General features: G+C 42.4%; 1 protein-coding gene across 5 annotated transcripts in view; it reads right to left on the reverse strand.

The window, feature by feature from the left end:
* FILIP1 (filamin A interacting protein 1) overlaps positions 1–27,677 on the reverse strand; it is a 338,049-nt gene that overhangs the window by 37,483 nt on the left and 272,889 nt on the right. For all 5 annotated transcript variants that reach the window (XM_055433257.2, XM_088840542.1, XM_055433255.2 and 2 more), the window contains one exon: positions 23,796–23,974. In XM_055433257.2, coding sequence (XP_055289232.1) covers positions 23,796–23,974 — 179 coding nt within the window. The remainder of the gene's footprint in view (positions 1–23,795; positions 23,975–27,677) is intronic.

Here is a 27,677-nt window from a genome sequence, read left to right on the forward strand (position 1 = left end):
GCCAAGGCCACAGAATCTGATAATAGTTAATAATATGTTTATGCACAGTTTATTCATGCTGAAAATGGGAGGCACTTGGCAAAAATACAATTTTGTGGTCTAAATTTGACACAGACAACACAAATCCACGCTGAAAAGGGAATGAAAGAGTCAGTATTGATTATGTCGTCAAGCGGTATCTTGCATTCGGTCTGTGTAAGTGGTAGTCCCAGGACTTCTGTGGTAGTTCAGACTGTAAAGCCTCTGCCTACAATGCAGGAGACCCGGGTTCGATCCCTGGGTTGGGAAGATCCTCTGGTGAAGGAAATGGCAACCCACTCCAGTATTCTTGCCTGGAAAAATCCCATGGACAGAGCCTGGTAGGCTACAGTCCATGGGGTCACAAAGAGTCAGACACGACTGAGCAACTTCACTTTCACTTTCAGGAGTCATTGATTATGTTAAAAACCATATCAAATTAGGGACTTCCCTGGTGGTCCAGTTAAAAACCATATCAAATTAGGGACTTCCCTGGTGGTCCAACGGTTAAAAGTCCATCGTCCAATGCAAGGGACATGGGTTCAATCCCAGCTTGGGGAACTAATATCCCACATGTTATAGGGCAACTAAGCCTATGCTGCTGCTGCTGCTAAGTCGCTTCAGTCATGTCCGACTCTGTGCGACCCCATAGACGGCAGCCCACCAGGCTCCCCTGTCCCTGGATCCCAGACAAGAACACTGGAGTGGGTTGCCATTTCCTTCTCCAATGTGTGAAAGTGAAAAATGATAGTGAAGTCGCTCAGTCGTGTCCTACTCTTCGCGACCCCATGGACTGCAGCCTACCAGGCTCCTCCGCCCCTGGGATTTTCCAGGCAAGAGTACTGGAGTGGGGTGCCATCGCCTTCTCCGAACAAAAGCATGACTCAGCAAACACCAAGAGCAGCCTTTTGAGATACATATACCTCAAATCAATATGTAGAGACATACGATGTTAATAGCAAGAGAAAAGTCTTATCATCTTCGAAAAAGCATTAAAACAATGCCATAAGTGTCAATCACAGAAGCAGTTTTTTTTTCTTCCTGGCTTAATACCACTAAATAGTTAACATTCAAAATTAATTCAAAGCCCTATGATTCAGACTCTCCTAAAATAACTGTACTTATCATAATTAAGATTCTCTAGACAAATGATGTTACTTATTAGAAGCTTCTTAGAATGAGAGGAAATGTTTAAATGGGCAATAGAACCCTCTTTAAAGAGGGTCACAGTAGCTATTAATAGGAACGTCCTACTATTAGATCCTGAAGGGGAGGGACCACACCTTTTTATTTTTAAGCTTTATTTAGGTATAATTGACAAATAAAATTGTAAGATATTTAAAGTGTACATCCTGGTGATTTGATATACATGGTGAAAGATTTCCCCCATCTGGTTCATCAACAGATCTCTCAAATCTCTCTCTCTCTCTTTTGTTTTTGGCGAAAATATTTTAGTTATATTTCCTTAACAAATTTCAACTTTACAATACAGTGTTGTCAATCATAGTCCTCAATGTTTTATATTGAGGCATTATTCAACTTATAGCTGAAAGTTTGTACCCTTTTACTAACCCCTCCCTATTTCCCCCAGCCCTTCAACTGGTGGCAACCAGTCTTCTACTTTCAGTTTCTATGAGCTGACTTTTTTTTTTTTAACATTCCACACATAAGAGCTATCATGCAGTATTTATCTTTGTCTGGCTTATTTCACTTAGCATAATGCTCTTAAGGACCATCCATGTCTTCAAAAATGACACAATGTCCTTTTTTCTCATGGCTGAATGATAATATGTCATTATGTACATATATATATCACATCTCTTTATCTTCTTTATCCATTCATCCTTTGATGGACACTTAGGTTCTTTCCATGGCTTGGCTACTGTGAACAAAGCTGCAGTGAACATGGGGGTGCAGTTCTCTCTTTGATATCCTATCTTCGTTTCCTTCGTTTCCCACCCAGAAGTGTATTGGTGGCTCATATGGTAGTTCTATTTTAATTTTTTTGAGGGACTTTCCTACTATTTTCCTTAGTATGAAAGTGAAAGTCTTAGTTACTCAGCCATGTCTGACTCTTAGCCACCCCAGAGACTGTAGCCCATCAGGCTTCTCTGTCCATGGAATTCTTCAGGCAAGAACACTGGAGTGGGTTGCCATATCCATAGAGGCTAAAGCAATTTACATTCCCACCAACAGGGATTCCTTTTTTCTATACCTCTGCCAACAATTATCTCTTGTCTTTTTGATTGCAGCACATCTAACAGGTATGAGAAAATATTACACTGTGATTTTGATCTTTTTCCCCACTGATTATTGCATTCACTCATTCTGAGTTGGCTGCCCACTAAGAACCAGGAATTGTATTAGGCAAAGGGGATGTGGTGCAAATAGGACAGACAAGAAATATTTAAATGTATTTGGTCTTCATCCTGATTCTGGCACAGAACTCCTAAAACCCTTAAAATTTCCTAAAGATGTCTTGTTATGTTAATGAAGTATCTTTTGGAAAGCCTTCAGTTCAGTCGCTCAGTTGTGTCCGACTCTTTGCGACCCCATGAATCACAGCACGCCAGGCCTCCCTGTCCATCACCAACTCCCAGAATTCACTCAAACTCATGTCCATCGAGTCGGTGATGCCATCCAGCCATCCCATTCTCTGTCGTCCTCTTCTCCTCCTGCCCCCAATCCCTCCCAAGATCAGAGTCTTTTCCAATGAGTCAACTCGTCACATGAGGTAGCCAAAGTATTGGAGCCTCAGCTTTAGCATCAGTCCTTCCAATGAACACCCAGGATTGATCTCCTTTAGAATGGACTGGTTGGATCTCTTTGCAGTCCAAGGGACTCTCAAGAGTCTTCTCCAGCACCACACTTCAAAAGCATCAATTCTTCGGTGATCAGCTTTCTTCACAGTCCAACTCTCACATCCATACATGACCACGGGAAAAACCATAGCCTTGACTAGATGGACCTTTGTTGGCAAAGTAATGTCTCTGCTTTTTAATATGCTATCTAGGTTGGTCATAACTTTCCTTCTAAGGAGTAAGCGTCTTTTAATTTCATGGCTGCAATCAGCATCCGCAGTGATTTTGGAGCCCAGAAAAATAAAGTCTGACACTGTTTCCACCGTTTCCCCATCTATTTCCCATGAAGTGATGGGACCAGATGCCATGATCTTTGTTTTCTGAATGTTGAGCTTCAAGCCAACCTTTTCATTCTCCTCTTTCACTTTCATCAAGAGGCTTTTGAGTTCCTCTTCACTTTCTGCCATAAGGGTGGTGTCATCTGCATATCTGAGATTATTGATATTTCTCCCGGCAATCTTGATTCCAGCTTGTGCTTCTTCCAGCCCAGCGTTCCTCATGATGTACTCTGCATGTAAGTTAAATAACAACCTTGACGTACTCCTTTTCCTATTTGGAACCAGTCTATTGTTCCATGTCCAGTTCTAACTGTAGCCTCCTGACCTGCATACAGGTTTCTCAAGAGGCAGGTCAGGTGGTCTGGTATTCCCATCTCTTTCAGAATTTTCCACAGTTTATTGTGATCCACAAAGTCAAAGGCTTTGGCATAGTCAATGAAGCAGAAAGAGATGGTTTTCTGGAACTCTCTTGCTTTCTCCATGATCCAGCGGATGTTGGCAATTTGATCTCTGGTGCCTCTCAGTCAGTTCAGTTCAGTCGCTCAGTCGTGTCCGACTCTCCGCGACCCCATGAATCACAGCACGCCAGGCCTCCCTGTCCATCACCAACTCCCGGAGTTCACTCAAACTCATGTCCACAGAGTCAGCGATGCCATCCAGCCATCTCATTCTCCGTCGTCCCCTTCTCCTCCCGCCCCCAACCTTTCCCAGCATCAGAGTCTTTTCCAGTGAGTCAACTCGTCGCATGAGGTGGCCAAAGTATTGGAGTTTCAGCTTTAGCATCAGTCCTTCCAATGAACATCCAGGATTGATCTCCTTTAGAATGGACTGGTTGGATCTCCTTGCAGTATAAGGGACTCTCAAGAGTCTTCTCCAGCACCACAGTTCAAAAGCATCGATTCTTCGGCGATCAGCTTTCTTTACAGTCCAACTCTCACATCCATACATGACCACGGGAAAAACCATAGCCTTGACTAGACAGACTTTGGTTGGCAAAGTAATGTCTCTGCTTTTTAATATACTATCAAGGTTGGTCATAACTTTCCTTCCAAGGAGCAAGCGTCTTTTAATTTCATGGCTGCAATCAGTATCTGCAGTGATTTTGGAGCCCCCCCCAAAAAAGTCTGACACTGTTTCCACTGTTTTTCCATCTATTTCCCATAAAGTGATGGGACCAGATGCCATGATCTTTGTTTTCTGAATGTTGAGCTAGATCTGATTGATAGAGTGCCTGGTGCCTCTAAAACCTGCTTAAACATCTGGAAGTTCACGGTTCACGTATTGCTGAAGCCTGGCTTGGAGAATTTTGAGCATGACTTTACTAGCTGTGTGAGATGAGTGCAATTGTGCGGTAGTTTGAGCATTCTTTGGCATTGCCTTTCTTTGGGATTGGAATGAAGACTGACCTTTTCCAGTCCTGTGACCACTGCTGAGTTTTCCAAATTTGCTGGCATATTGAGTGCAGCACTTTCACAGCATCATCTCCGAGGATTTGAAGTAGCTCAATTGGAATTCCATCACCTCCACTAGCTTTGTTCATAGTGATGCTTTCTAAGGCGCACTTGACTTCACATTCCAAGATGTCTGGCTCCAGGTGAGTAATCACACCATCATGATTATCTTGGTCCTGAAGATCTTTTTTGTACAGTTCTTCTGTGTATTCTTGTCACCTCTTCTTAATATCTTCTGCTTCTGTTAGGTCCATACCATTTCTGTCCTTTATTGAGCCCATCTTTTCATGAAATGTTCCCTTGGTATCTCTAACTTTCTTGAAGAGATCTTTTGTCTTCCCTATTCTGTTGTTTTCCTCTATTTCTTTGCACTGATTGCTGAGGAAGGCTTTCTTATCTCTCCTTGCTATTCTTTGGAACTCTGCATTCAGATGCTTATATCTTTTCTTTTCTCCTTTGCTTTTCGCTTCTCTTCTTTTCACAGCTATTTGTAAGGCCTCCTCAGACAGCCATTTTGCTTTTTTGCATTTCTTTTCCATGGGGATGGTCTTGATCCCTGTCTCCTGTACAGTGTCATGAACCTCCATCCATAGTTCATCAGGCACTCTATCAGATCTAGTCCCTTAAATCTATTTCTCACTTCCACTGTATAATCATAAGGGGTTTGATTTAGGTCATATCTGAATGGTCTAGTGGTTTTCCCTACTTTCTTCAATTTCAGTCTGAATTTGGGAAGAAGGAGTTCATGATCTGAGCCACAGTCAGCTCCTGGTTGTTTTTTCTAACTGTATAGAGATTCTCCATCTTTGGCTGCAAAGAATACAATCAATCTGATTTCGGTATTGACCATCTGGTGATGTCCATGTGTAGAGTCTTCTCTTGTGTTGTTGAAAGAGGGTGTTTGCTATGACCAGTGTGTTCTCTTGGCAAAACTCTATTAGCCTTTGCCCTGCTTCATTCTGTACTCCAAGCCCAAATTTGCCTGTTATTCCAGGTGTTTCTTGACTGCCTACTTTTGCATTCCAGTCCCCTATAATGAAAAGGGCATCTTTTTGGGGTGTTATTTCTAAAAGGTCTTGTAGGTCTTCATAGAACCATTCAACTTCAGCTTCTTCAGCATTACTGGTTGGGGCATAGACTTGGATTACTGTAATATTGAATGGTTTGCCTTGGAAATGAACAGAAATCATTCTGTCGTTTTTGAGATTGCATCCAACTACTGCATTTCGGACTCTTTTGTTGACCATGATGGCTACTCCATTTCTTCTAAGGGATTCCTGCCCACAGTAGTAGATAGAATGGTCATCTGAGTTAAATTCATCCATTCCAGGCCATTTTAGTTCACTGATTCCTAGAATGTTGACGTTTACTCTTGCCATCTCCTGTTTGACCACTTCCAATTTGCCTTGACTCATGGACCTAGGATTCCAGGTTCCTATGCAATATTGCTCTTTACAGCATTGGACCTTGCTTCTATCAGCAGTCACATCCACAACTGGGTATTGGTTTTGCTTTGGCTCCATCCCTTCATTCTTTCTGGAGTTATTTCTCCACTGATCTCCAGTAGCATACTGGGCACCTACTGACCTGGGGAATTTCTCATTCAGTATCCTATCCTTTTGCCTTTTCATAATGTTCATACTGTTGGAAAGCCTTAGGTAACCTAAGGATTAGGACTGGTTGTTTGGGAACCAACCCTGGGATCAGAGGGTTAGGATTTTCAGTCTCACCCCTTGGACCCTTCAGTTCAGTTCAGTCACTCAGTCATGTCTGATACTTTGTAATTCCATGGACTGCAGCACGCCAGGCTTCCTTGTCCATCACCAACTCCAGGAGATTGCTCAAACTCATGTCCATCCAGTCAGTGATGCCATCCAACCATCTCATTCTCTGTCAACCCTTTCTCCTGCCTTCAATGTTTCCCAGCATCAGAGTCTTCTAATGAGTCATCTCTTCAAGTCAGATGGCCAAAATATTGGAGCTTCAGCCTCATCTCAGTCCTTCCAATGAATTTTCAGGACTGGTTTCCTTTAGGATTGACTGGTTTAATCTTCCAGTCCAAGGAACTCTCAAGTCTTTGCCAACACTACTGTTCAAAAACATCAATTCTTTGGTGCTCAGCTTTCTTTATGGTCCAGCTCTCACATCCATACATGACTACTGGAAAAACTATGGATTTGACTAGATGGACATTTTTCAGTAAAACAATGGACCCCTGAGTGAGGGGAAGGGGAATGGAGATTGAGTTCAATTGCTAATGGTAAATATATAGCTGATCATGCAGCTGTAATGAAGCCACCATAAATGCCCCAAAGGATGAAGCATCCGTTTTGGAGAACATGTGGTGATTTGGAAAGAGTGGCACACCTGGAGAGGGTTGAATCTGCCTGCAATGCAGGAGACCTGAGTTCAATCCCTGGGTAGGGAAGATCCCCAGGAGAAGGGAATGGCTATCCCACTCCAGAATTCTTGCTGAGAATTCCACGGATAGAAGAGCCTGGTGGGCTACAGTGAACAGGGTCAAAAAGAGTCGGTCATGGCTCTGTGACTAACACTTTCACTAAAAGTATTAATAAAATGTTTCTCTGAATTCTGTGCAAATTAAGGGAATCCAAGCAGAAGTTTACTGGAACCTCCAATCTATAACTTCTTGGTCAGAAACACAAGTGAACAGGAGATGAGAAAACATGTGCCCTGAACATTTCTGAAAAAGATCTAGTTTAGCATATGGCAAGCTGGAATTTTCTCAATGTGTGGGTGATCGCTGGGCCTGCCAATTCATTGTGCTTTCATCACAAGAGACACATTTTGCAGCAGAGGAGGTTGTGTTCCAGAACTCTTAGAAGTGGATGTCCTGGGGGTTGGAGTGGCAGGCTGGGAGAAGAAAGTCACAAGACAGGATGTGCTAGAAGCATTGCACTTGCATTCCTTAGTTGGGGCAGAACTTTCTTCCAAGATCTCTCTCTGGAGTTTTGGTCAGGGTGTACTAAGTCCAGGCAGTAGTTTTGCACACAATTATCTCCTTCTTTGGGAGAAATATAATCCAAAACTTCTCAAATATTGCAAATTACAGAAGTCAGACAAATTTGTGAGCATTGGAGAGCTGAGAAAATCAGAGTACTAGAGGGAAGAATGATGGGTATAAACAAATAGGTAAAGTTAGAACATTTGCATCATTAGAATACTGCAGGATTTGGTGACATTCAATCCTGAATATTCATTGGAAGGACTGATGTTGAAGCTGAAGCTCCAATACTTTGGCCACCTGATGCAAAGAACCAACTCATTGGAAAAGACCCTAACGCTCGCAAAGATTGAAGGCAAAACGAGAAGGGGGCAACAGAGGATGAGATGATTAGATAGCATTACCAACTAATGGACATGAATTTGAGCAAACTCCGGGAGACAGTGAAGGACAGGGAAGCCTGGCGTGCTGCAGTCCATGGATTGCAAAGAGTCAGACATAACTTAGTGACTGAACAACAACACGTAAACCAGGGCATTCCCCTTTTCTAATAGCCCATTTGGTGTGGAGCAATCAGAGGTCACCACTTCAAGTTTCCTTCCCATTTCAGATCAGACACAATTACTTCCTTAAGCATTTCAGAATGAAATAAATAACAGTAATTCTTAGCGAACTCCTGTAGGATAATTGAGAGCTACACAGAGAATTTAACACCAATCATTTTAGGCACAGTATTTCTGAATATCAGAGGAATGAGTTAAGATTAAGTAAAGTTGACCTGTAGTTTGCAGTTGAAGCTCCCATTCAGCCCCTAACAAGTATTTGAATAGTTTCTTAGCTAAGAGTTCACATCCAAGAACTGAATAAGTTAAGAATTGAGCATGAAAGACCAAGGTTTTGATTAATCTTTTCTGTTTAAACTTTTCATCACCATGAAGTACTTTCCAAACACAAGCATTCTTGGAAAAAGAGTGCACACTTGGTCAAGGAGCCAGAAAGGAGCAACCCCCAAACACTGAAAACACACCTTCCCAAATTCCAACTCCCTTTTTGAAATCCAGGATTTGTAATGCTAATCTGAGTACCCTCCTCCATCCTGGAAAAAAAATTAATAGTTACTCATCATAGGGTGAAGAAACAACACATTTTTCCAGTACTTTCTTAACTCTTTCCTGGAGTATGAATTTGTGCCAAAAAAAACCCCCCCTACTTTTGCCTGGTATTTATTATGGCCACCCATTTAGGGCAGTATTCCCAAGGCTTTTCATTCCAGAATACTCTTATTTATTACTTTTCAATACTTTATTTTGTCCATGATGCTGAAATAAACCATTAGCTCAATGAAAAACTCAATCCAACTAACTTGGAATTTGGGGACCAAAATCAGCCAATCAGTTGTTGGAAATGTTCACTTTTAACCCAGTTGTTTTTGCAACCTTGATTCAGGCATTTTCTTTGGAATCTCACTAATCCTTCAATTAGCTAAAAAGCATCTGTAGATTTTTATTTTGTATTTTCTCACTTACAGAATGCCTGTCAGAATCAATCAATTACCTAGTATTACAACTGCCTGAATTACAATGGACAGTCTCAGTGTATTGATAGATAAGAAATAATTTTTTAAAATCTGTCACTGCCTTAGGAAATTACTCACTGATTTTTGCCACTTGGGTAGACTCTGAGGCTGTAGTTATTGACTGAAAATCTGCCAATTGAAGTTCCATTCTAGCTGAGCTGTTTGATATTTCCTAATGATTTTTATGGTGTGTTTCTTAAAACTTCCCATCTGCTCTAGTTCCTGAGAGCTTTCAGATTAACTGTGAAGATAGGCATGAGTTTTTATTTTCATACATATACTGCACTTCTTACAATCAACTTTTTTACCCCAAAATTATAAGCTAAATGTGCATTAACTTTCAAAATAAGTGAATCTGTATCCAGACTCCATTTGATAAGCCATAATAACTTCTCTGAAAAATACATGTATTTAAATCCCTCAGTTCGATAATTAGGTATAACTCTTTAGATTAGCTTTACTTTTTTTCTCATTGTTTTATGCACCTGTTGGGGAAAGAAAATAATTATTCCCCAAGTTATTCTAGTAATTCAGTTCAAACTGGGCTTAAGCTTTTATTCTTTTCACTAAATAAAATGTGTTGTCATTTCTTTTTAATGTATTAATTTTTTAATATACAAAGTTATAGAAAAATAGCTGTAAATTTATAACCTCTGCAAAGTTACTGTAGTAGTTTTCCTTCCAAAGGATACCTATAGTTACCGCATATTTTACTTCTCATAAAATTTTATGTGGCTAAAAATCATAATACTGCTTTTTTCTTTTAGAAAGCCATTTTCCTGCTATATATTTTATTCTTCAAATATATTTTTTTATTACATGGGATTTATCTATCCTTTGGAAACTTAAAAAGTAAATGCTAAATCTTCCCTTGAGATGAACCACAGCTGTTAAATTGATGGTTCTCCTGAAATGGTAGAAACCAAGTCAGGACAGAAAAAACTAACCGTGGCTACAATATAGGCAAGTATCCTCATGTTTACAAATAAGTTACCTATCCTATACATAAAAATGACTATAATTTAGTAATTAGAAATTAGCCATTATTAAGAGACCCATTCCCAAAGAAAGGCAATGCCAAAGAATGCTCAAACTACCGCACAATTTCACTCATCTCACACACTAGTAAAGTCATGCTCAAAATTCTCCAAGCTAGGCTTTAGCAATACGTGAACCGTGAACTTCCAGATGTTTAAGCAGGTTTTAGAAAAGGCAGAGGCACCAGAGATCAAATTGCCAACATCCGCTGGATCATGGAGAAAGCAAGAGAGTTCCAGAAAAACATCTATTTCTGCTTCATTGACTATGCCAAAGCCTTTGATTGTGTGGATCACAATAAACTGTGGAAAATTCTGAAAGAGATGGGAATACCAGACCATCTGACCTGCCTCTTGAGAAACCTGTATGCAGGTCAGGAAGCTACAGTTAGAACTGGACATGGAACAGTTCCAAATAGGACCGGTTCCAAATAGGAAAAGGAGTATGTCAAGGTTGTATATTGTCACCCTGCTTATTTAACTTACATGAAGAGTACATCATGAGGAACGCTGGGCTGGAAGAAGCAAAAGCTGGAATCAAGATTGCCGGGAGAAATATAAATAACCTCAGATATGCAGATGACACCACCCTTATGGCAGAAAGTGAAGAGGAACTCAAAAGCCTCCTGATGAAAGTGAAAGAGGAGAGTGAAAAGGTTGGCTTGAAGCTCAACATTCAGAAAACGAAGATCATGGCATCTGGTCCCATCACTTCATGGGAAATAGATGGGGAAACGGTGGAAACAGTGTAAGACTTTATTTATTTGGTCTCCAAAATCACTGCAGATGCTGATTGTAGCCATGAAATTAAAAGACGCTTACTCCTTGGAAGGAAAGTTATGACTAACCTAGATAGCATATTAAAAAGCAGAGACATTACTTTGCCAACCAAGGTCCATCTAATCAAGGCTATGGTTTTTCCAGTGGTCATGTATGGATGTGAGAGTTGGACTGTGAAGAAAGCTGATCGCCAAAGAATTGATGCTTTTGAACTGTGGTGCTGGAGAAGACTCTTGAGAGTCCCTTGGACTGCAAGGAGATCCAACCAGTCCATTCCAAAGGAGATCAATCCTGGGTGTTCATTGGAGGGACTGATGCTAAAGCTGAAACTCCAATACTTTGGCCACCTCATGCAATGAGTTGACTCACTGGAAAAGACCCTGATGCTGGGAAGGATTGGGGGCGGGAGGAGACGGGGACAACAGAGAATGAGATGGCTGGATGGCATCACCGACTCGATGGACATGAGTTTGAGTGAACTCCAGGAGTTGGTGATGGACAGGGAGGCCTGGCGTGCTGTGATTCATGGGGTCGCAAAGAGTCAGACACGACTGAGCAACTGAACTGAACTGAACTGAACTGAAGAGACCCATTACTGAGACCCATTAATAAGAGCCATTACTAAGAGATCAGTTTTTTCCAAACTGATTTGGAATGCTGTCTTTAACATATATTAAATTTCTATATGCACTATAATCTATTTCCTAAAATATATCAGCTCCATTGATCTGTCCATTCATGTACCAATGCCACACTATTTTACTTAGTGTGGTTTTAATATGGGATTTTTTTTCTGGTAACTTTTTTCCTGGAAACCTTTCTTCTCTTTTTCTGTTTTCTATACTTGACTATTCCCTGCTTGTATATTTTTTTATATGAACTTTAGAATAACTTCATTAGTTCTCATGCTTTAAAAAAACCTGATGATATTTTTATGAGTACCACAGTAAGTCTGTGGATTGATATATGGAGATGATAGCTTTACAGCGTTAGTTCCCCAGTCCTAGAATGATAAGCCTTTCCTTTGGTCTCAATATTTTTCCATATCTCTAGGTAGCACTAAAACTTTTTCTTTATGTAGCTCTTTCACATTCTTAAGTTTATTCTTAAATAGTTAATAGTTAATACAGTTCATATTATTTTGTTCTTTGGAAATAAGAAAATATGTAGCTTTATACCTTGCCACCTCATCTTTTTTTTTTCTCAATTTTTATTTATTTATTTGGCTGTACTGGTCTTTGTTGCTATGTGTGGGCTTTTTCTAGTTACTATGTTTGGGCCTTCTCTCTAGTTGTAGTGAGTGTTCTTCTCTTGCTGTGGAGCATGGGCTTTAGAGCACACAGGCTTGGTAGTTGTCTCGAGCTGGCTTCTCCAATGGCAGCATGAGGGCTCTTTAGTTGCATTGAACAAGTCTTAGTTACCCCGAGGTCTGTAGGATCTTAGTTCCCTGACCGGGGATCAAACTCATATCCCCTGAATTGGAACATGGATTCTTAACCACTGTACCACCAGGGAAGTCCCACTGCCTCATCTTATTGAATTCTCTCTTGGTAGTAGCTTTTCAGTTTTCCTGTAATCTAAATACAAAACAGCAACCCCATGAGACCACAGTGGAGTTTACTTTTCTACTATTTTGCATTGTTCTCAAAATGTCTAGTTTGAGAAAATGTAACTTGTGACTTAACAGAACTGTCATAGTTTTCTTCTGAGTGTGTTTGATACACTAAGTGTGTTTGAGTGAGTTTGACAAGTAGGTGAGCAGAAGAAATGACCACCTTTAGGCATTATAACCTATGCCTTGTGGAAAGGGCTTCTTATTCATTGTCTCATGACCATAAACAACTTTATGAGATAGATTATCCCCATTCTATAGATAAAGAATCAGAGAGGTTAGATACTTGTCCAAGAGTTATCTAACTGGTCTAGTAAGTGGCAAGAGTCAGAATTTGAATCCAGGGCTCTCTGGCTCCCAAAGTAAAGCAGGTGACTTGAGAAAAGAACTTGTCCCTAGGCGGCAGATATTGAGGGGTTGTAGTACCACATAGGGAGAAGGCAATGGCACCCCACCCCAGTACTCTTGCCTGGAAAATCCCATGGACGGAGGAGCCTGGTGGGCTACAGTCCATGGGGTCGCTAAGAGTCAGACACGACTGAGTGACTTCACTTTCACTTTTCATGCATTGGAGAAAGAAATGGCAACCCACTCCGGTGTTCTTGCCTGGAGAATCCCAGGGACAGAGGAGCCTGGTGGGCTGCCATCTATGGGGTCGCACAGAGTTGGACACGACTGACGCGACTTAGCAGCAGCAGCAGCAGTACCACATAGTTAGAGTAACCCAGGGAAGAAGTTAACTGTGACTGAAGAAGTTAAACTTAGCTCAGATGATCCTCTTAATTTCACAAAACATTCCTAAGCACACCCTCAGTACTCTGATGCATGTGTGCTGCATGCTCAGTCATACCCGACTCTTTGCAACCCTGTGGACTGTAGCCCACCAGGCTCCTCCATTCTTAGGACTCTCCAGGCCAGAATGCTGGAGTGGGTTGCCATATCCTCCTCCAGGGGATCTTCCCTACCCAGGGATGGAACCTGAGTCTCTTACGTCTCCTGTATTGGCAGGTGGGTTCTTTACCACTAGCATCACCTGGGAACCAGCCACAACACTACTTCCTTCTTCTTAGTACACAGGCACACAGAGGGATTATTACTAATGAACAGTGTGCTAACTGCAGGCCTCAAACTCATGTGTGCAAGAAATACGATTATCATCATATTTCTGTATCTCTTTATTTCTATTATGAGCTCCCATTCCATTTTATCTTTTTTTTTTTTTTTTAAGTAAAACAACAGTTCTTTCCTCCTTTATCTCGGAAGCAGGACCAGGCTGAGCCCCTGAGAAATCACGTCTGTGGATTCCCTGTAGGATGGGTAGGTCAAGGCAGGGTGTATGGCTGCAGCAGACACAAGCAAAGGTGTCGTCAAGGCCCTGCATCCTGCTTCCTGTCTTGCGGTCCCTTCTGCCAGCGGCTGCTCCCGCTGCCCCAGGCCCGGCCGCCTTGCCTGCTGCCATCGTACACTGGCCAGCTGCTGCCACCACTGCAGCCTCCGCCCCATTCTAGGTAAGTTCAGAGGTTTCAGTTAATTCTAGGTAAGCTCAGAGGTTTTCCTTTGCAAATTTAAAGACTCCTCAGTCAATCAGTGTCCCCTTCAGGACTCCATTTCTGGAGTTGGGGCCGGGTTCTGGTCCATCGGGGAGAGGTCACGGAGGCAACATCCTTCCACGTGGCATTCTCTGAGTTGTACACTGTGGTCTCTGGCCTCAGCTGTCCTGCTCAAACTGCTGATTCAAATGGGTCACAGTTCTGTTCTCACATCCGGCCCTGAATCAGCTATTCCCATGGCCTTTCGGGAACACAGGGGAAAAAAAAATCTAGATATTCCTTTAGGGTGGCAGGATACTGAAGCTATACCAAGCTCTCTCCAGCTAGACTCATCAAATACCAAGTTTTATTCTCTTCCATTATTGGAGAACCACAAGTTTTGCCATGCCCTTTGCTATTTGTCCCCTGAAATTCATATATTGAAGGCCTACCCACAGTGTGACTGTGCTTGGAGATACAGCTCTATGGAGGTAATAAAGGTTAAATGAAGTTGTAAGGGTAGGGTACTAATCCAATAGAACTGGAGGCCCTCTAAGAAGACCTCGCTCCACATACATGCTCAGAGAAAAGACTACGTGAGGACACAGTGAGAAGGTGGACGTCTGCAGGACAGGAAGAGAGGCCTCACCAAAACCTGGCAATCCTGGCACCCTGATCTTGAACTTCCAGCATCCAGAACTGTGAGAAAATAAACTTCTACTGTTTAAGCCACACAGTCTATTTTGTTATGGCAGCCCAAGCAGACTGAGACACTCTTGGACTCTACCTAGTGATGGCTCCATTCTCTAATTCTTCACACCCATATATCTGGGGTTTATATTTCTCTCCACTTTTCCACCCACACCCCCACACCCCAGGTAAACTCAGAACAGAGCCTCTTCGTTTGCATTGTCCGTTCCTGTGACTGATTTCTCTTGCTGTCTTGCTCTTAAGAGGAGCAACTTATCTAAACAGGAAAGGAGGAGTGACAAAAATCAAATCAACTTGATTATATATTCTATCTCAAGCTACACCTATATACTTGCTTCTGGAATCCAGGAGGCAAGCTATTGACGTCTCTCCTCCAGCTGTGGCCACTTTCCCTCGAGGCTATGGTTTCTCTTGGCTGGCTGCTCAGATGAGGACCAGGTCACAGGGTGACAGAAGAAATTAGGTTAAAAAATTCAATTATTATCACATTGCAGTAAATTCTTATAACGGGGTTGGCAAATAAAAAGCTGTAACAATATTAAAGTTGAATGACACAGGCTTTGAAGTGGTAAGGGACAGAGTCACCCAGGGAATTCTGGGAAAGAATACCCCAGTGTGATTTAATGCAGAAACCTGTCTCCACAGCCAATCAGGCCCTGGGAGAAGTGGGAAATTGTGCACCTGCAGAGCATACACCTGCAGCAGCAGTAACTTGAGACCACTCACTTGTGACCCATTGCTTGGCACCTGGCCAGAGAGAGGTGTCTGCTGAAACCCAGTCCTATGAGGGAGGTATTCCTTATTCTTCTAATTTCTGTCTCTGCTGAGTTTTTCCTTGGCTTCTGTTGTCTTTAATTCTTTCTGTTTCATATGCTCCAAGAGAGAGTCTCAATAAGCTTGTTCAACACCGTCAACAGAACACACTATTCAGCAAGATTCTCCTGCCAGGCTCCCTCTGAGGACCTAGCCTCCCTAATGTCTAGGTCATCGAGGTTGCAAACTAGCTGCATTAGAGACTCAACAGCCAACAGGTGAGTTTTGTTCACTGCACATTGTTTTATGAATTCGACTCAAAAGATTTTACTCGAATCAGAGTTTTTCCTTTTCCTGAGAAATCTGAATTGGTGACCCTGAGCCAGGGTCAGCTGGACTGAGCTGGATGGTGACTTCTCCTGGTAGTCAGAGCTGGCTCTCTGTATCCCGGGAATCCCTCTGTGTATGCAATGTGTGCTAAACAGCTGAACCTGTGCCCTTCAGCTATTTCCCTGGCACCTAAGGCATCTGAGTGTGTGACCTCTGTGATCTCTGTCCAGACAGCTGTCCACTTCCGGGCTAACTGGGTGTGACCAGCATTGACAAAGTCAATGAAACAACATTGCAACAGAAAGAAGAAAAGTTATGTGAAAGAAGCTGCCTCTGTTTCTCTCAGAAGGGGCCCCTTCAGTGAATCAGGTATTTAGAGTTTCCAGAACTGTCTGGCAACTTCCTGAAATCAAAAGAGAACAATTTGGTGATTGATTCTGGTCCAGAGAGACTCTGATGAGCTGGCCACCCTTTATCTCTCACATTCAAACTACAGATACATTCTCTATTCTCACTTTTCCTAGGACTTTTCTTTAATTGATTTGTGTATCAAATAACAGGACTGATGTATTATTCTTACATGCTAAAATCTTAGGCAGCAAAATATGTTTCTTGCCTGTTGTCTCTCAAGCCCTCCCTTTCAATGTGTTTCCTTTCTCATGGCCAATTTTCTTCAGTTATTATCCCGCCCTTTTGATTAGCATCGGAGTCCCTCTTGGTTCAAATTCTGTTGCTGTTGTTGTTGTAAAAGTTCAAATATGCTGTATCTAATTAACTAAAATTCTTGGTTAGCCAGGTTAAACCCTCATATCTGCAAAACATCTTCCACCGTCCTATCCACAGTAAAATGCAACCATAATTGACATTTAGATTTGAATCTAATCTAATAGGCCCTGCAGTTGTAACATAAAGAATTACTCAGGGAGTAGCAGTATAAAATCCTGAATTATCAAATATGACTTAATTGGATCTTGTGGTATAGTCAACATTTTCTTTAAAAAGTAAAATATATTTGAGAAATATTTTCCAAAACAGAAAAAGTAAATTAATTCATATCATAACCTTTGATTAGTTAGAAAATTATGTTGATCACATAATCAACCTTCCCTGGCATATCTGTTCAAAGTTATATTACTAAAACTCTGAAGAATCTTAGATAAGAGGCTGCTAATTCAATGAGAATGAGAACGCTATAAAGCTTGGAAACCAATCACATCCACTGAAGGCTTGGCATTTTTGTATAGCTGGGATCTGGTGAAATGAAGCTCAAGGGCATTTTTAGTGGGCTTATTCATATTTCATCCAAGGAGTGTCGAGTTCAGGATGAGTAGCAGGCTCCTAGTTCCACAGTGCTAACAGTAGATAGGTTAATGACTGGGGTCTTTTAAAAGGACCAGCTCCTTTTCCATCTTGCAACTTTGGGACGTTGAGTCACTGATTGCCTGGTCCCTTTAGGTAAGACACAACGTCACTTCCCTTACACACCTACCCCTCAACACAAATGCCCTAGCTGTGCGAAGTCAAAATCACCTCAACCTCCATCATTTCAATCACATTTTCCAGTAGGATCTGCATATCACAAGGGTAAGAGGAACTGAAGGTTGAGTTTGGTCCTGGCGTTCTTTCGGAAGGTCAACTGTCAAACTGTGATTGAGTCTCTGAATTCTAATTCCTCTCCCTTATTAGAAGCTGTCTATTCACAGCAATTTTCTCAGTCTGTAGGATACTGATAGTAGGTGGCATACCTCATGACAAGTTAAAGTCTATGAATTTGAATCCCGAACCCACAGACAGAATGGATGTGCCATCCAAGGAATCAACATTTGAAGTCATCTTTCCTTCCTCCAAACGCTGGAGAAATGAGGTGTTTGTTTCAATCAGAAGGTAAGAACTTGGAAGTGGAAAAGGGTTTTTTTTGTTGTTGTCTGTCAGTTTTGACTGTAAGAAATTCAGTTCAAGCACTGATTCTTCCAATGAACTGTTGGCAAGTGACCTTGGTGGAAGGAATTTAGTCTGCTTTCCCATCTTCTAAATAGGGATAGTCACTACACTTCATGCAGTTTTAAAAGATTTATCATTTTTATTTGCTAATTTGGCTGCACTGGGTCTTCCTCACTGTGTGCCAGCTCTCTCCAGTGTCAGCGCGGGGCTCCTCCTGGCTGAGGCCGGGGGCTTCCCATTTGGTGGCTTCTCTTGTTGTAGAGCATGGGTTCCAGAGCAATGGCTCAGCAGTAGTTGCGGTGGACAGGCTCAGGTGACCCCTAACATGTAGAATCTTTCCAGACCAGCGATTGAACCCACATTGGCAGGCAGGTTTGTTTTTTTTTTTTTTACCACAGGACCATCAATCAGGGAAGTCCCTTCATACAGTTTTATAAGGATTAAACAAGACATCTGTGTGTCCAGTGTATCAGGGGTGTCAATGACATCTGACCCACATAGTGAGCAGCATAAAGCCTCGGGCTAAGCACGGACAAGAAGGCTCTGCTGTTTCCTGCTAATACCTTCCACCTATCAATTACTGTCTGTGTGATCAAACTTGATGGTTTACGTATCAGCAGCAATACTCTTCTACAAAGTGTGTTTTATTGGGCTTCACCAAGCTACCAAGGAGAAAAGTCCATTTTACTGTGATAGAGATAAGGCATCTAAATCAGAGAAACTTAAGGGAAATATGCCAGGGAACCAGATGTGCATCTTCTATAATGTGGGCCAAGAATATCTCCTAGGATCCCAGGCCACTAGAGTGACGTCACAAACTCAGTCCGGTCATTCCTGGACACAGGTGAGAGCATTGGTGTAGCCTGTTCCTGCTTCCCAGGCCTAAAGGAACATCACCAAAACAGGACTTGAAAATTCCCCTTTATCAGGTCCCTGCTCCTGCATGCACTAGTTAAGAGATTTCTCTTGAGATGAGGGTTGGAGTTTTTTTTTAAAAAAACAAACCTATACTTGGAAGGCTTGCTGCAATACTACACGATGATGTAATTATTTATGTAGGCCCAGTTGAGCCTATAGAACCCAAAAGCTTTCAAATTTATAACTCTGGTTAAAGATTTAGACAGCCCTCCTTATGTAATTTACACACACAAACATGTACACACATCCCCCTCAAATATTTCTATAAGTTCTAAACTACTTTTTGATGTAACTGTATTCTCTGTATTCTGACATTCTTGAAGCAGCCCTAGAGCAGTGCATGATTAAAATTACCAGTCTTGCAGTTCATACAGAGAATAAAGTTATAAAATCTGAAGGTGATCTCATGTGCTCAGAATTATGTCTTTTTAGGTCAAGCTAACTAAAAATAAGGAGAATATAACAGTTAAAAATGGTCTTTACCTAATCTTAATGCAACAAAGGATACTTTCATGTATATTGTAAATATTGCTAGTTAAGCCAGTACGTTTTTTATGCTATTTTCACTTTTTGATTTGGGAATATAATTTTTCCAAACTTGGGAGAATATAACTGCAACTATTTGTAAAAATAAACATGAAGTAAATGATGGTAGTAGATTATGATCAGTCTTTTGATTTAGAGTAAAGGAAGCCCAGAGAAATGTATTGGTCATCTTAGGCACTTAATTTGTGAAATTTTTATATAGGATGAATTTAACAACTTCTGAAAAGTGAAAAATAACTTCTGCTTCCTTAGTTTTTACACTTTCAGGGTCCAGGTCAGTGGCCAAAACAATGGGGTAGCTTGGAGGGGTGCTTTATTTACCTCCGCTGTAACCAGCATCAGTCTCCCATCAGAATGCACCAGAAGTGGAACACTGGTGTGTGCTACTCAAACTCTGCTCCAAAACAAGTCCCCAGGCTGCTCCTTCAACAGATGCTGTTCCAAAGCTTCTCCTATCTTGACAATCTAAAGACACCACTGGTCCTAAAATATCTGCTTATATCCTCCTGATAACCATAATTCTGCCTTTTATTAATAAGATTCTGTGTCACAGTTTGGACATGAGAGCTTGGAGGTGGGGAGCTCACACATACAAAGAAAACATAAAACAAGCCATTCTGCACAAGGGACTCATTCGTACAACAGTGCTGGCCCAGTGACCTGCTCTGTGGTCTCAGCAGAGCCACGTCATTTATCCTGGGCCTCAGTTACTCAACCTGTAGAATGAGAGACGTGGAACGGCTGACCTCAGAGGTCTTTTGCAATGCTCATTAAGCCAAGGCTTTTTTTTTTTTTTTAAACCAAGGATTTCTCTGAATCTTGATTGCTACTGATCCTATCTGCCTGGGTCCCTTTTTATTATCTGTATCCATTTTCCAGAGGATCTGAGAAACACTTACAGAGTCAGTTCAGTTGCTCAGTTATGTCCGATGTTTTGCAACCCTATGGACTACAGCACGCCAGGCCTCCCTGTCCATCACCAACTCCCGGAGTTTATTCAAACTCATGTCCATTGAGTGGTGATGCCATCCAACCATCTCATCCTCTGCCGTCCCCTTCTCCTCCTGCCTTCAATCTTTCCCAGCATCAGGGGCTTTTCAAATGTAGGACAAGCATAGACAACGGAGCCTAGATGCAGTGCGTGTCTGGCGAGTCCCCTGGCTTTGCACCCCTCCTCTGGCCACCACCTAATCAGAACGCTGTCTAGATGGAGGCAGCCTGCAGAGCCGCACCTGCAGTAGAAGCTGGGTGATTCTAAGGAGCAAACCACCTGGGCTTATCTCAGGTCTTGCTTTTTTCCTTCCCTGACTCATGCTCACAGGAAGAACAAAGGGAAATGTTTCTGAAGGAAAGTTCTCAACTCTCTTTCTCTCCTCTCTTTTTTTTCCTCACAAAAGGGACTTTTCTGGAGAAACAGGAAAGGAAGAGCAAAACAAAAAAGCAAATGAAGTACTTAGAACAGTCTATGCCGGGACTCCACACAGGCTCAGAAAAACCAGCTCTCCGTCAGCAGTAGTCCAGGTGGAGCAGCCACTTGGGCGCTGGGGCCTCCCTGAGTCATGGCCCAGGGTCTGCAGGGGACAGGCCCCTGGTGACATTGCCCACAGGAAAGCAAGCCCCAGGTCCGCAAACTGCCAGCTCCCATAAGTAGATCTAATTATGATCGCTTACTTCAAAGAAGGATTTAACCCCAAGCAGATTTAGCAGGGCTGCTTCCAAAGGACAGCAGGATTCCCGGGCCTGACCTTTGAGAAAATCCTAAAGGCTTCACTGTTCCAGGAATTCAGCAAAGCCAGTCACCGTGGCTGCTTCAGAACACAAAGAAATGCAGAGAATGCCACCTTAAGTTATCACAGTCCTCCTAGTGAGGGTGTCTAATTTAGCATAATGAGTGTCTGGTGAGCGTGGACCCACAGCGTTTGCACTGGCAATCAGTCAGGGGGGTGGCCTGGACAAGAACACTGACAGGAAAATATACAAAGCACTGAAGTATAACCTGTTGAGTCAAAAATACTGTTTCAAAATCATAGAGTAGTTGGATAAGCATGTACTTTTGGCGACATACCCCAGTAGTGCTCATCAATGTATTACTATGAAAAACAGCTTGAGGTATATAATTTTTAAATGCAATTTTGATTTTTAAAACCTTCTACATAGCACTTTGGGAGGAGGAAATGGCAACCCACTCCAGTATTCTTGCCTGAAGAATCCCATGGACAGAGGAGCTTGGGGGGCTACAGCCCATGGGGTCACAAAGAGTCAGACCCAACTGAAGTGACTGAGCAAGCACACATGCGACACTTTGCTCATGAGAGATTATTGTGCAGTTGCTCTAGTAAAATTAAATAACTCCAATGGAGGGGTGGGGAATTGGAACTGTTAGTCTCGAATTGGTCAACATGAAGTTAGAAAATAAATACACTTGGGACAAGCTCACTGGATAATGACTATAAAAATATTTTGTGAACCATAAAGCTCTCTATCAACTGTTATTATTTCGATGATTCTCATAATACACACAAATTAGGAAAAGAAAGAAAAAGAAACAGCTAGGTAAGTACAGTCTCTCCATCCACTTGCTTCATTTACATCAACCACTGTAGGCAAATTCACCTCAGGCATTTAGCTTAGGTGGGAAACTGCAGAAAAAAGTAGACATATCTGATTCTAGACCAAATGGTTTACAAACAGATCAGAAAATAATTCACACAGCTGTTCGCTAAAATTATTTGATTTCAGATCTTTAAAAGAAATATCAAACAAGTTACTACATTAGCTGACAACAGTCCAATACAAGACCCCTAGATATACGTGATTTTATATCAATATTAAAATCTTGTTTTCACTACCTATGCTTGAGGTTGGAAAGTTCACAGAAGTTGAGAAGGTGGAGTTTATTCTGGTTGGTTTCCCCAAAATATCAAATTAGACCATCTATTTATCCAAACAAGAAGTTGCTAAACTTGAGCCTCTAGGAGCAGAAAACAGGCTTAAAGAAACAGTGTGTGTGTGTGTGTGTGCGTGCGTGCATCAGGTTCCTCTGTCCATGGGATTTTCCAGGCAAGAATGGAGTGGGTTGCAATTTATTCCTCCAGGGAGCTTCCCCACCTAGGAACGGAATCTGCATCCCTTGTGTCTCCTGCATTGGAAAGCAGACTTTTTACCAGCTACACCATAAGAGGAGCGTATTACACACACTACTTCAGCCATTGCTCCCTCACCCATTTCTCCTCCCTCAAGGGATGTGCCAAGTCCAATAACGAGTAAACATTACCAATAACTTCCAAAAATTTTAACACAAACCTATTCTGTTTTGGGTTTTTAATTACTCTGTTATCGAAATAACTTTTTCTACAAATAAACTAATATGGGGGGATGACCCAGAGGGAGGATAAAGGGAGGAGGGAGGTGGGAGGGGGGTTCAGGAGGGGGAACTTATGTAAACCCGGGGCAAATTCATATCAATGTATGGCAAAACCAACCAATATAATATTGTAAAATAATTTGCCTCCAATAAAAAATAATTACAGAAAAAAAAAATCACTACACACAACAACAACAAAAAAAAATAAACTAATATGGGAGGATCAGATCTCCTTTTTGTAACTAAATAGACACAGCAAAGCTGGGACCGGTGTAGCTCTTTCCGAATGGCTCTTATTTGCAAGTCCTAAACACAGACATGGACACGCTTGGCAACTCAAAGCATCACGATTCAATGTCATTGGTTCAAAGATCGTGGAATTCATAGATGTAACCATTCAGCTGAAGGAAGGAAAAGGTAAAGAATAAGCTAAAAAGAAGATGCTGAAAAAGCTGGATAGTATCAAAGTGTTTCTATCTGAAGTCTCTGCTTCAAGTGTGGCAATCCTTGGTCTGAGAAACCTACCTACATATTTGAGGTCTATGGGGTTGCAAAGAGTTGGACACGACTAAGCAACTAACAAACACACACTGAATTTTTAAATTTATTTTGTTTTACACTGAGTTTTAAAAGGTACGCAACCCTGAGAAAGTTAAGCAGGTAATTCTAGTTAAGTAATTTATAACAACCAAATAGTAAGGTTTGCCATAACTGTGTTAAGAATGAATAGAATTCATTTTATTAATAAATGGTTAAATTGAGTAATTTGTTTCTCCGAAGAAGTGGATTTTAATCCCAAAGAGGAAAACTAGATTATTTCTAACAAACGGCAGTTAGTAGAGAGGCTTTTCAAGCAGAGGTGCTTTGTTGCTGAAGTTAAAATGGAAGCGTTCTGAGTGTGGCTTTCTGGCTTTTCACACCAGTGTGCTGTCCCACTTGTATGAACCCCCAACACGGTCACATTAATAGTTCCTGGCCAAGTCTGTCTCACACTCTGCAAAACATTCAGGAGTTAGGAATTAGGCCCCAGGCAAGTGTCCCCGGAGTCACTGGATGGAAATCTGACCTCTGGAGGGAAGAGGGCAGGATGAGAGCACGGGCCCCCGGCCGAGCACGCGCAATTACCTCTCCCGCTCCTGCTCCAGCAGGTTGGTGAAATCGTCGCTCTTGTTCATGTAGTCCGTGTGCTTGTGCTTCTCGTTCTCCAGCTCGTACACGGTGCGCCTGTGACACTTCTCAGCCAGAAGCAGCTGCTCTAGCATGCGCCGGTAGGTTTCCTTCTGCTTTTCCTCGAGTCTGTCCAGCTGAGTAAGTCAACATGGGAAAGAGCTTAATATTTTATTTCATTTACATATGGCTCTAAATAAATAATAATTTGTCTCGTGATTTACCAGGGCTTCCCTGGTGGCTCAGATGGTGAAGAATACGCCTGCAATGCGGGAGACCTGGGTTCAGTCTCTGGGTTGGGAAGATCCTCTGGAGGAGGGCATGATAGCCCACTCCATTATTCTTGCCTGGAGAATCCCATGGACAGAAGAGTCTGGTGGGCTGCAGTCCATGGGTTCGCAAAGAGTGGGACATGACTGAACAACTAAGTGATTTATCACCTGAAGGGGAGGGCATTGGGGTCTGCTCTTCTCTGCTCCCCGCCCCTCTATTCCATCATGTTCTGTAGGTCAGCTGGCTGTATGAACTAGCGGTGGTAAGGCTGTAGTAACTTCTGGCCTCTGACCTTTTTTCTATGAACCTATCTATGTGTGGTTCCTAAAGAGACTCACTGTTTCGATGAGACAGCGCAAAGCCCTGTACTCAGCAAGAAAGAGAAGAGCATCCCACCTAATCTCACAAAAATAAAGAGCTCGGCAGGCACGTGTACCAAATTCCTCCCCAGTAGAATGAAATTATCATCATTGCAACCCTTTTTTTTTTCTAAGGCCTGTAGTTAAGTGAATTTCTAAGAAAAAGTATGTGAAGGACCCACAATCCTTTCCTTTTTAGAGATACTAAATATAGGAAGAGTCTCAGAATTTGTGGAGAGCACATATCTCAAACTAAGAGATCTTATCAAATATTATTACAGGGCTTTTTGTGCCTGTGTCTCTGGCCAGGCTATAAGATCTCTAAGGGACCATGCCTTGGTCATCTTTTTAGTTCCTGGTGCTTAATACAGAGCTTGGGACAACATAAGTGTTCAGTAAATGTTTGTTGAATAGGACCCAATCTTACAATATTGATAGTTCTCCATCCTATTCTCCTCTCCAAACCCTAGTGCAGGAGTTCACAACTCTCAGCACTAGTGACATTTTTGGCCAATTAATTCATATTTGAGGGGTTGTCCTGTGCACTGGAGGATGCTCAGTGGCATCCCTGGCCTCTGTTCTCTAGATGCTGGTACTAAAACCTGCAGTTGTGACAAAGCTATCCACCAACGTTGTCTGATGTCACCTGGAAGGGAAAGTCCCCATGCCCCCCACCCCCCTGTTGAGAATCACTGCTCTGGGTGAATCAGACATAGTTAGGATCCATTCTTTATTTTTTTTTTTTAGCTGCACCGGATCTTTGTTGCTGAGGGCAGGCTTTTCCTAATTGTGGAAAGCAGGGGCTACTCTCTAGTTGCGATGCTTGAGCTTCTCATTTTAGTGGCTTCTCTTGTTGGGGAGCATGGGCTCTAGAGCATGGGCCCAGTACTTGTGGCACACTGGCTTAGGTACTCTGCCGCATGTGGTATCCTCCCAGACCAGGGATCGAACCTATGACCCCTACATTGGCAGATGGATTCTTAACTGCTGGATCACCAGGGAAATCCTAGGATCCATTCTTAATCCCACAGCCAACTCCATAAGACTCAGTGGAGTAGCTCCATGGGGATCAGCTCCAGAGGTATTCTTTGGATGTTCCATGTTTGCCCTTCAGTCATGAGGAGGATCTGAGGTTCCCTCCACGATTGTATATATCCCTTCATTGTGAATGAATCATTCGTGGGGCCCAAAGTAAAAGAGATATTATCCCCATAATCCTCAGTGCCTTCTGATTAGACCTCCACCCCTGTTGCCTAAGAGCAGGTGACCAACAGACTGGTGAAACCCAGGCTACCTGGTGGCCTGTCATACCTGAGATCATCAGGGAGGCTAATTGTACTTTTATGCATTTTGATAAATTTCTGCAGTGTTAATGGGACAGTCTATACAAGAGACTTTCTCACTGAGACACCTCCTATTACAAAATATTCTCCCCAAGCACTCTGCATCTCTCCACAAGTGTGATTTTTACCACATGCTATAGCATTTGTCAAGCATTGCTGGAACATCATCAGAAATGTAGAAGGAGCAACTCTTTCCCCTTTTTGATCCTTCTGACTTCGTGAAGCTGAGGCTCCAATACTTTGGACACGTGATGAGAAGAGCTGACTCATTGGAAAAGACTCTGATGCTAGTAAAGATTGAGGGCAAGGAGGATAAAGTGGCAACAGAGGATGAGACGGTTGGATGGCATCATCAACTCAATAGACATGAGTCTGAGCAAACTCCAGGAGTTAGTGAAATACAGGGAAGCCTGGTGTGCTGCAAGTCCATGGGGTCACAAAGAGTCAGATACCACCAAGCGGCTGAACAACAACTTGGTTGTAAAGTAAGGCCTTCCCTCCTTTTGAGACTATTTGGAAGGACAGTTTCTACCTGTTCCTTGATACCCTGACCCACTCCTCCCTAATAAAGGAAGAGTGACATATTTGAAGGTTGTATTTGGGACAGGGAGCTGGGCATTATAGGGAGCTGGGCATTAGAAGTCCAGCCTTTTCATTTCTTATTTTTGACCCTGTCTCCCATAAAATGGTACTCCGTGCTTTCAGGATCCAAACTCTCCCTCACTGCTCCCTCTAGAGTTTAGGAGAGAAGGTACTAGGAACCTGGTGGTGGTCATCTATCTATTTATGTCAATACTAAAGTTAATCTTTCAAGTCCTATGTCAGACTCCTGCAGTTATTCCTCCATCCTTTCAAAAGAGGAGAAGATGGGGGTGTTATTAATTGGATGGTTGACTGAAATATCCAGAGAGAGAGACTCTGCTGGGGCATCTAGAGAAAAAACAGCATATGCTGATATTAATTGCTCTGGGGCAGCCTAGGTGGGACCGCTCGGCCTTAGCTTAAATATGTTCTGTCCATGTGGGCCTTTGGCTGTTGTGTTCTCAGCAGCTACCACGCTGAGGCCAAGCCCCCAAGTGGCTGGTGTCCGGGGCCACGTTCACCTCCCCTGCGTGAGCACAGCCTGGCCTCAGTGCTGACTGCGTCACCAGGAAGACGCTCTTTCTGTCCCTGAATGCCTGTGGAAGCTGCTGAGACACCGCGTTTTCCACCCAGAACGGCAGACCCAGATTTTAAACTGCAAAGCTAGTGAATTCCTCTTTAGCAGCAAAGCATTAGTGTGTGAGGATTTAGCTTTCAGTTTTAAATTCTGGATGTAAGAACCGACATAGGTGGCGATAGAGCAGCCGTGCCAGACCCTGTGACTCGTTATTTTGTTTGGAATGGGACTGAGCTCCCAGGAGAGAACTGAGGTGGACTAACCTCTTATATCTGTGTGGCTTGTCCCTAGACTCTGAAGACCACCTCCCATAACTGTGAGCTCTGTAGATTCATTAATCATGTACACTGTGTCCCATGGCTTTTGGTTTTCAGGCTCCAAACTGTGGCTCAACCACAGAGGAATGGGAGTTCTTATTACTGAATAGTGAAAGAAAGTGAAGTGGGCACCGATTCCTTTGGAAATGTAGCTTCCATTTGGATGGAGGTGGAAGGAAAATTGAATGAGATCATCACAGCACCAAAAGCCAAGATTTACTGAGAAAAGAGTGTACCTGAATCAAGTTGGTGGAGAAGCAGCTCAGGGACTTGAGATGGGGAGAAATTTCAGTATGTTTCAGATGAAAGAATCACGGTCTAGGAACTGATTTTTAGTCTGTTATCAACATTGGGCTAAGGGGAAGAAAAGGAATTTAGGAAGCGAGAAA

The sequence above is a fragment of the Moschus berezovskii genome, chromosome 10, assembly GCF_049115385.1.
Source record: "Moschus berezovskii isolate FMDL1 chromosome 10, NW_MosBer_1.0, whole genome shotgun sequence".
Taxonomy (NCBI): domain Eukaryota; kingdom Metazoa; phylum Chordata; class Mammalia; order Artiodactyla; family Moschidae; genus Moschus; species Moschus berezovskii.